The sequence below is a fragment of the Ziziphus jujuba genome, chromosome 6 (assembly GCF_031755915.1).
Source record: "Ziziphus jujuba cultivar Dongzao chromosome 6, ASM3175591v1".
Lineage (NCBI taxonomy): Eukaryota > Viridiplantae > Streptophyta > Magnoliopsida > Rosales > Rhamnaceae > Ziziphus > Ziziphus jujuba.
In genome coordinates, this window is record NC_083384.1 from 8,192,718 (window position 1) to 8,203,571 (window position 10,854).

Sequence of the window (10,854 nt, forward strand, 5' to 3'; positions counted from 1 at the left end):
TTACTTTTGAATCATTTCCTGATTTACACTCAGACCATGTGGGATCAGACACCAAGTAGCCCATACTGGTTGTCACAATTTAACTTCATGTTCAATCTTGTTGACAGTAGCAGTAAATTAGTAAAGGAAAAAGTTGGTGGAATAAGTTTTCCTTCAACATGAGACGAATCGGTATAATTACAACACAATCCAAAGAATGTGTCCTTCCCAGAATCAAATTTAACCAAAGATTTTATGTATGTAATAAAAGTATAAAAAATATACTTTCAGGTTTACAACAAGTTAAGTATTTAACAAGACGCTCGATCTGAATCTTTTGCAATATTGAAAGCTTTGGAAGTGCGAAGAAGTTAGGGATGGAATAGAACAATATAAAATCTTTATGTAGAACTTATAGAGGACACCAAAAATTTTTCTTTTTTGTTCAAGTTTTGTGAATTATCTTGGATTCCTAGATCAACTAATCTTGTAGTCCATGAGCTATGCAAATGGGTTTGAAGTATAATCTTTGTGAAGCTTGTATTCCATGCATTAATCTCCCTTCTAGCTTATGTAAAGCTTTTTATTATGAAGGGAGGTTTTTAATCAGATTGTTGCTTGTAACTTTTGTTTGATGAAATTCTTATTCATCAAAAAAGTATTTGACTTTATGCTCTTGTAGGACCCAAAAGTGCCAAAGTATAATCACTATTACACATTACTCTTTAATATAAGAGTATTCTTTGCTTCACAGTCCAGTCAGTAATCCTTATATATCTCAGCTCCTCCAACCTACTCTGTATCGCTTTCTTTCTCCATTTTAACATTCTATCATTTGTTTTCTTGTCATTATATAATTTCAACATTCTTTTCTTTCTCCACCTCCTCTGTATCCCTTCCTTTGTTCTCTTTCGTTTTCTTTTGTATTCTTTTCATTTCAACATTTTTCATTGCAACATTATATATACATATATATATATATATATGGCCAACAAGCTCATGAAGCTGTGGGGTGTCTGGAATATCCCAGCCTGCATTCTCCTAAGCCTCTTCTTACAGGTTTTCTTAGTACTGTTTGCATCCTTGAGACAACGCAGTAGAAATTCTTTCCTGCGCTTCCTCATCTGTTTGGCTTACTTGAGCGCCGATTGGGTTGCGGCAGTTACTATCGGACTGATCACCAAATTCCTGACCGACCCTTGTCACTCTCGTGGGAAGGAAGATCTTTACACTTTCTGGGTTTCTTTTCTTTTGTTGCATCTTGGTGGCCCTGATAGCATTACTTCTTTTGCTATTGAGGATAACGAACTTTGGCGGAGGCACTTCTTTGGACTAATTCTACGGGTGGTGGGTGCTGCTTACTACTTCTTTCTAATACTTGCCAATAGCAAGCTATGGCTTCCAACAATTCTAGTCTTTGTTGTGGGAACCGTCAAATATGCAGAGAGAACTTTGGCTCTGTACCTTGCCAGTACAGATCATTTTGGAGCTATTGCTTTGCCAAAAAAAAGCAGAGCTGGAGAAGTTGTGAATAACAATCCAAACACAGAATCAGTAGTTGATGATGACATGGAGTTGCTGATGATCTCTTATGACCTTTTTGGAAAATTCAAGGGGCTTATTGCTGGATACTCTCTTGCCTTCGAACAGATAGTGAAAAGCATAGAATATTTTCAACGGATGCCTTATTTAGAAATGGGCTTTAAATTGATCGAGAACGAGCTGAGCTTCTTGTACGAGGTTTTCCACACCAAGGTTTGTGTTGTCGGTAGCAGAATTGGGTTAATAATTCGTTTGAGTAGCTTTTGTTTCATTGTTGGAGCTTTTATAGGCTTCCATTTTGTAATAGTTGACAATTATAAGAATCATGAGTTTGGTGCATTTGAAATGTCAGTGACTTATGCCTTGCTCATTGGAGCCGTGGGACTCGACATCATATCTGGAATTAGACTTATATTTTCAGATTGGATCGTGGCTTCCAATTATTATGGCTTCAAGAGGTACTGGAGAGAATATATCCCAAGATGTTTTCGAAAAAGATCAAAATGGTGTGGTTCAGTACCTCGGTATAATATAATTGATTATTTCCTGGATGAAAGTTGGATATTGAACACCAAGTTGCCCGGCTGGCTTAGGAGGGTGGTAGACAATATCAAAGGGATGTTGTTTTCATCGTCAGAGGATGCAAATGAGCATCTCAAGCGCTTCATATTTGATGAGCTCAAAGCTGCATCTTTTCAAACACATGGAACAGATGAGGATAGGCGCAATTATCTTAGTTCTGAACAGGAATCAGCAGTGGTGAAAGCGAGAGATCATGTAAACTATACATTACAATTTACATTCGATGTTGTTAGCTTGCACTTAGCTACTGAAATTTGTTACCAACTGACAGAGTTTGAATACGCAGACGAAAGAAAAGAAAGCAATAATTGCAAGGTGATTTCTGATTATATGTGTTATCTACTCATCATGAAGCCTGCAATGCTTGCTCCAGTAGCTATGAAAGACTGACATAAACAACTTGAGGAATTCTTTGCAGAGGTCAAGTGTAACACCTCGTCCCGAACCATGTCGGAATTTTCGCACGTTGACCGAGGTTGACTGTTGACCGTTGACTGAAGGGGTCAAAAGTTGACTTTTTGACCCGATTGGAATTCTAGGTTGACTGAGGTACCGTTACGAAGTACACGTTGGCACGAGTTCGTAGACTAGTAGCACGTTGAAAACGGAGCTACGGTTTGAAAGTTATGAGCAAAGCAACTTGAGGTCCAAACTGTCCAAGGGGTGCCATAGTTGACTTTTTATTCATACAAAGTTGAGCATTGACTCATACATGGTTGTGAAGTGCTCGTTGATATGAGTCCGTAGACTAGCGGCACGTCCGATTTGGACATGTGGTTTGGAAGTTATGGACCTGTAGAGTTTTTCAAACACCGTATTATTTTAATATTATTTTTGAACGTGTAACGATGTGCCACGTGTGACTTAATGAATGTGACCATGTGTCACCATGGTGAGATGCCACTTGTCAACCATGTATAATATCATGTTATTTTATTATTATTTTATATAATATTGTTTTTATTATTATTTAATTATTTAATTATTTTTTATTTTATTTTATTTTCCTTTTTCTTTTTCTTTTTCTTTTCTTTTTTCCCACGTGGGAAAACACCTTTCTCTTTTCTTTTCCCTTCCCATCTTCTTCCCCGAGCCCGACAAAGACAAAAAAGAAACACACAGACTTCTCTCTCTCTCTCTCTCTCTCTCTCTCTCTCTCTTTTGACTCTCTCCCTCGCTCTCTTTGACCGGCCTTTTGGCCGGATTTCAGTCGTCGAAAAGCCACACGCGCCGGCCACCGGTGAAGCCCAGCTCGCCGCGACCCCAGCCTCCAATTTTCCCGGCCAGTCGCCGTCGGACGTGCCCAGATCGGGCCGGTGAAGTCAGCGGCGGCCGGTTAAGTTTTTCCGGCGATTCTCGCCGTTTCCGACCAACCCAGCCCGACCCATACCTCTACTCCACCATTTTCGACCCCTCTGAGTCCATGTTCCAGGTTAGATTGCCCAAAATCCCCACCGTTTGAGAGATCCCTCAAGTTTAAATCCGGCCGAAGCTTTCCAGCCAAATTCCGGCCACCTCCGGCGGGATTGGGGTCGATGGAGACCGGATTTGTAATCCTCGTCGCTCAAGCTTCGATTTAGTATATTATTCGACTATTTTGGATAATGTTTGTGTTTGACCCCCCGAGTACCGGGTATTATTTACCCGAATAAAATATTAATTTATTTAACTGTGTGTGGATTGTGTTCTAGGAGCACCGGTGAGTCGTGGAATTGATCCCATGGTGGATCATGGTTTAATTGCGTGCTCCAGGTGAGTGATCCACCTTCAAAAATATTCTGGGCAATTAATTATGTTTAATTGGTATTTGAATCATGCTCATGTGGTACGATGTAATTATTATTTTATTGTGGTTTAATTTATTATTTATGCATGAGCAAAGTGTATTTCGGTAATAATCGTACGTGGTTTTAAGTATTATTTTTCGGGCATAATTGGGTTAAATATTTTATGAAAATATTTGTTTAAATTGTATAAATTATGCCCGCGGTATTTTAATTGTTGCACATCGTGTTACGAGAAAATTATGGTTTATTTTTTATCGATATTTACGTACCGTTTGTTAAATAAAAATATGTGGCATGGTATAAGTGTGAAAATTTGGTATATTTTCCACGGTAATTTTGGAAAACGGTACGGTTGGTTTAATAATTATTTTAGACGCATTCACACAGTATTGGTGTTCTGGTATATGTATATGTGGTTCAGCGCGCAAGTATTATTATTTCACCCGTGAGTTGCCATTGGACCGTGGGCAGGCGAGTTTGTTATTGGTCACAGCCGCCCCCCTCCTTGGCCGGGATGATGGTTTTAGCAGCGGTACTGTCGGGATGCCGAAGTGCCGTTTGCAAGTTTCTCTCTTTAATCTTCCCGCCAGTCGGTGCTCAGGATGCTGGGTATCGGAGGGCATCACTGGTATATGGTGTGGTGCGTCAAGTACAAATTTTTCGGATAGAAATTTCAAACCCCAAAGAGTACAAAATTATTTATTATAATTTATTGTAGTTTATTTATATTTGGGGTATTTATTTATTTATTTGTTGTTTATTAAATTATTTGGTCCCTTGGTTTTTGGAAAGTACGAATATCGGGTTTTGTGAAAATGTTTTAAAAGGGGAACATTTCCAACGGAGTGAATAGTGAGGGTTTTGAGAGAAAGTATTATCTTCAAATGTTTATTTATTTATTTATGTGATTGTTCGGTATGGATTAATTAAATTCCTTTATTTTTATATTATTAATATTAAAGGTGTTTAGTAGATAGGGTCACTCACTGAGATGATTAGCATCTCACGCTCTTAAATTCCGTTCCCCTAGGTTTAGGTTGGGAGACGTTGATCGTCCGGGACGAGCCCGACGTCTCAGCTCGTTGCCGAAAGTCCAAGAAGTATTTATTCCTTTTTTCCTCTTCATCTTGTATTGTTTCCGTATCTGTCATTGTATTAATTCATATTTATTTGTATAATGCTCTGTATACTGTATTGGACGTGTAGTTATTATCTATGCACTGATTTACTGTTATTTTAAAGTGCTGTAAATTTGTGGAATCAAATTGTAGTACTGTGGGAGGAATAAGGGGACAATTATAGAAGTGCGTTTTCAGTGCAGGAAATTTTTTGGTAAGTCCTACCCTTAGGGGAGGTGCTGCCGGATTTTCCGTTGGAAGGTTCGGTGGTATTTCCCTGGGATCAGGGCTTGTCTAGGGTTCCGGGGAGGAATTCTGGACGGGTCCTGACAGTTGGTATCAGAGCTCTAGGTTCTAGTATTCCTAAGGGACTGTGCATTGTTGTGCATCCCATCCGTGTCTAATCTCTCGTTTTTCCCGTCTTAAAGCATTCTTTCCCTTTATCTCGAAGTAAATTCGTGGTCCGAGTTGAAATAACTCTAATCTTCGAGGGTGTCAATTAGAATCACCTATCCGAACGGGGAATTCCTATGGCGTAGTCGATGGTCGCGGATTGCCTTTTCTTTTTGAAGGTAAAGTAATGGGGGCAGATCCAATTCTGTGAATCTTTTTGGGATCTGAAGCAACCCTAGATATGGATTGAGTAGTTCTTATGTTTATGGACAGCTAGCATAAAGGAGTAAAGTTAAAGTGTTTCAGCTTACCTGAAGTGGTGCTTCGTGGAGGAGTTAGGAAGTCTTTACGGAGGTTAATTTCTGCAGTCATTGTAAGGAGCTATCGGAGGATGGTTGTTAAGGGTCTATGGCCCAAGTGGTTGATGCCAAAGAAGATGGGGAGCGTTGGAATCGCTAATAGTGGGAAGCAATTTGAAAGTATTTTCCCGACAAGTTATTTGGATTACGACCGTAAAAAGGATATCGAATCATTATTGATTTGGCTTTGGACACCGATCTATTTCAGTACCGCCATGCCGTGTGACTCCAGTAAAGTTAAAGGACTGAAAGGTTCAGCTGCAAGATTTGGTGGATAAAGGTTTCACTAGGTCAAGTTATCATCGTGAATGGCATTTGTTCCATTCATGGAGAAGAAGGATGGTTGCCTAAGGGTGTGTATCGGCTATCAACAATTTAGCAAGGTCACCACCCATAATCGATACTATTGTCAAGTATGGATGTGTGTCGATCAATTTCAAGGTGTCAAAATATTTTTCCGATCGATTATTAAAAATTAAATACTTTTCAAAGTGGTATTTGAAATTAAGGGTGTTTTATTCAAGTATTTTTGTTTATGTTCGTACATGTATTTGTATGTTATATTGTTTGATATTATACTGCACCATATGGAGGCGACGATCCATGTAGAGCTAGCCCCATAATCATGTTGCCTACAAGTCCAGGGGATTGGACGGCCAATATAGGCAACCACCCTGGGTTGTATTGGTAGCAAAGTGTCGGCGACAGTTGGAATCATGGATCACGTAGTATGTAGAAGGTATCGTACGTACCTCCATTATGAGTGTGCATATTTCATTTTATGCTATGGATTTTTAGATATGATTTTATGCATTTATTCATGTTTTTATTATTGTTCCAATGTGGAGTTTTAACAATTGCCTATGCAAGTTAGGTATATTTGAAAAATATATTTTATTATTTGTTTTATGTTATGGTTTTTTTTTCCAAGAGCGACTTAAGGGTTAAGTATCGCCAGTTGAGAATCCAAAGTAGGGTATCGTTGAGTTCAAAAAGGAGATCCTAAAGGAAGCACGTGATTCAATGTATGTGATACACCCCAAGGGTACAAAGATGTATGGAATGCTCACTAGACGATATTATGGTTTGGCACGATAAAGGAAGTTGAAGGATTCGAATAAAGGTACTTAAGTCACCGACAACTAAAAGTAGGGAGATGTAACATGGATTTCGTGCTTAAACTATCGTTCACAACGAGGAGGTACGGCAATATTTAGAGAATCAAACAAGATCCGGATAGCGACTAAAATTCTACTTGGTGGTTGATGAGGTTAATGAGATGAGGATGATTCCTTAGGCATAGTTAGATGTTTAAGCATGGTTATTTTCATTCTAGAAGCTAAGATCTTGATATCTTATTTCCTTGGAGATTTAAGGTTCGTATTGGTGGTGCTTTATCGATTCAAGGTGGTTGATATTGTTGGTGATAATTTACAATGATAAGGAGTATGATTTTTGGGACGTAGTTAGAATTTAAGAAGTGTGGAATACTTTTATGGGTCAAGGATCTAGTGATTTGTTCATAGTATTGGTGGTGATGCTAGAATTAAGATTTAAATTCCTTATTGCTTGAGGTGTGGATTCATGGAATTTATTTGAAATTGGGGGAACTTAGGGTTTTCAAGAATGGTATTTGGATGTTGAGAAATTTTATTCATGACCTTGATGAATTTAGTTAAAAGAAAGATTGATGTTTGTCGAGGTTAAGACTATTGGTTAATCAATGAGGAGCAAGGGTTTTATAATTGTAAGTACTAGGAGGGTAATCAAAGACAAGTGAATTAATCTCAACCTTAACTTGGTGATACCAGTATTTGAGGAAATTAGACTTAAGTCCTAATCTTACCTTTGAATTGCTGATCGAGTTACGAAAGTTGGTTGTTGGTTTAAGGATGCATGCTTCAGAAGCACTTTATGGTTAGCGTTCAACAATGACCAAGACTTGTAGATTGTGTTCTCGTGGCCTAGTTTGGATATCCTTAATTAGTGGGCATGAGGAGGAAAGTTGTACAAGAGGAAAGTTAAAGTCACTATTAGGCATGATGGTGGTGCAGTGAGAGTGGATGAGGTCTCTATTATACTTGCTAAGTTAAGCTGCTCAGGTTCGGAAGAAGAGCTATACAGTTGTGTGTATGCAGATACACTTGGAGCGGGACTTAACTACTGCATCGCCTTCCACCACCGGCCAATGGACAAGAAAAGTGTAGAGTTCACACTTGGAAGTTATGTTGAGACTGTGCATCATGCAATGTCGAAAGAAGCTGGATTGAGCAATTGGCATCGATAGGATTCGTTACGATATTAGCCACCAAGCGAGCATCGAGATGTTTTCGTAAGAGATCCTATATGGAAGGCAGTGCCGAACTCCACAGTGTTAAAGTGAAGTAGGTAAGGAGGAGCACCATACGACTACCGACCTGAATTGGATGCAAGCACCTACGAATGACTATGAATAAGGCGGAAGTCATCCGAGAGAGTTTGAAGACCGCTCAGGAATCGACACATGAGTTCAGTCGATGTGCATGGAAATATGTTAAGCTCAAAGTCCGAGATTAAGTTTTGAAATTATCTCCATAGAAGAGGGTCGTATGCTTTGGTTGATAGAGAAGGCCAAGTTCTTGTTGCATTGGTTCTACAGGGTTATTGGAAGAATTGGTTTTGTGGCATGCAAGTTAGCATTTTCGGGGAAGCAGACATGGGTATGCAGCGTAACTCACGTGTTGTTGCTACGAAAGGACGTCAGAGACCTGTCATGTAAGGAGCGACCAGTGCAGATTTTTTTAAGTCATGAATAATGCATATGGTCAATAAGACTATTTTCTCAGATCAAAAGTCTTGTGGTAAATTAATCTAGTCAAGAAAGCGACGTGGAAGCTCGAGACACAAATTTGCAATCAATATTCTTATACGTTTCAGCGATGTAAGAAATCTTGAGGACAAAATTTTTGTAAGGGGGGAAGGTTGTAACACCCCGTCCCGAACCATGTCGAAATTTTCGCACGTTGACCGATGTTGACTGTTGACCGTTGACCGAAGGGGTCAAAAGTTGACTTTTTGACCCGATTGGAATTCTAGGTTGACTGAGGTACCGTTACGAAGTACACGTTGGCACGTGTTCGTAGACTAGTAGCACATTGAAAACGGAGCTACGGTTTGAAAGTTATGAGCAAAGCAAGTTGAGGTCCAAATTGTCCAAGGGGTGCCAGAGTTGACTTTTTATTCATGAAAAGTTGAGCGTTGACTCATGCATGGTTGTAAAGTGCTCGTTGATACGAATCCGTAGACTAGCGGCACGTCCGATTTGGACATGTGGTTTGGAAGTTATGGACCTGTAGAGTTTTTCAAACACCGTATTATTTTAATATTATTTTTGAACGTGTAACGATGTGCCACGTGTGACTTAATGAATGTGACCATGTGTCACCATGGTGAGATGCCACATGTCAACCATGTATAATATCATGTTATTTTATTATTATGATTTAATTATTTAATTATTTTTTATTTTATTTTATTTTCCTTTTTCTTTTTCTTTTTCTTTTTCTTTTTCCCCACGTGGGAAAACACCTTTCTCTTTTCTTTTCCCTTCCTTCCCTTCTTCTTCCCCGAGCCCGACAAAGACAAAAAGAAACACACAGACTTCTCTCTCTCTCTCTCTCTCTTTTGACTCTCTCCCTCGCTCTCTTTGACCGGCCTTTTGGCCGGATTTCAGTCGTCGGAAAGCCACACGCGCCGGCCACCGGTGAAGCCCAGATCGCTGCGACCTTAGCCTCCAATTTTCCCGGCCAGTCGCCACCGGACGCGCCCAGATCTGGCCTATGAAGTCGGCGGCGGCCGGTTAAGTTTTTCCGGCGATTCTCATCGTTTCCGACCAACCCAGCCCGACCCATACCTCTATTCCACCATTTTCGACCCCTCTGAGTCTATTTTCGGGGTTATATTGCCCAAAATCCCCACCGTTTGAGAGATCCCTCAAGTTTAAATCCGGCCGAAGCTTTCCGGCCAAATTCCGGCCACCTCCGGCGGAATTGGGGTCGATGGAGACCAGATTTGTAATCCTTGTCGCTCAAGCTTTGATTCGGTATATTATTCGACTATTTTGGATAATGTTTGTGTTTGACCCCCCGGGTACCGGATATTATTTACCCGAATAAAATATTAATTTATTTGACTGTGTGTGGATTATGTTCTAGGAGCACCGGTGAGTCGTGGAATTGATTCCATGGTGGATTATGGTTTAATTGCGTGCTCCAGGTGAGTGACCCACCAACCTTCAAAAATATTTTGGGCAATTAATTATGTTTAATTGGTATTTGAATCATGCTCATGTGGTACGATGTAATTATTATTTTATTGTGGTTTAATTTATTATTTATGCATGAGCAAAGTGTATTTCGGTAATAATCGTACATGGTTTTAAGTATTATTTTTCGGGCATAATTGGGTTAAATATTTTATGAAAATATTTGTTTAAATTGTATAAAATATGCCCGCGGTATTTTAATTGTTGCACCTCGTGTTACGAGAAAATTATGGTTTATTTGTTATCGATCTTTCCGTACCGTTTGTTAAATAAAAATATGTGGGATGGTATAAGTGTGAAAATTTGGTATATTTTCCACGGTAATTTTGGAAAACGATACGGTTGATTTAATAATTATTTTAGACGCATTCACACAGTATTGGTGTTCTGGTATATGTATATGTGGTTCAGCGCGCAAGTATTATTATTTCACCCGTGAGCTGCCATTGGACCGTGGGCAGGCAAGTTTGTTATTGGCCACAGCCGCCCCCCTCCTTGGTCGGGATGATGGTTTCTGCAGCGGTACTGTCGGGACGCCGAAGTGCCGTTTGCAAGTTTCTCTCTTTAATCTCCCCGCCAGTCGGTGCTCAGGACGCTGGGTATCGGAGGGCATCACTGGTATATGGTGTGGTGCGTCAAGTACAAATTTTCGGATAGAAATTTCAAACCCCAAAGAGTACAAAATTATTTATTATAATTTATTGCAGTTTATTTATATTTGCAGTATTTATTTATTTATTTGTTGTTTATTAAATTATTTGGTCCCTTGGTTTTCAGGAAGTACGAATATC

General features: G+C 39.5%; 1 protein-coding gene across 1 annotated transcript; it reads left to right on the plus strand.

Annotated features, from left to right (window-relative positions):
- Positions 1–978: 978 nt before the first annotated feature.
- Positions 979–2,493, plus strand: LOC107403262 (uncharacterized). The gene has a single exon (XM_016010130.3). The coding sequence runs from the start codon at positions 979–981 to the stop codon at positions 2,491–2,493; it is 1,515 nt and encodes a 504-aa protein (XP_015865616.3).
- Positions 2,494–10,854: the final 8,361 nt, after the last annotated feature.

Coding starts and splice junctions, on each gene's coding strand:
- LOC107403262 (XM_016010130.3), top strand. CDS start 979: ATGAAGCTGTGGGGTGTCTGGAATATCCCAGCCTGCATTCTCCTAAGC.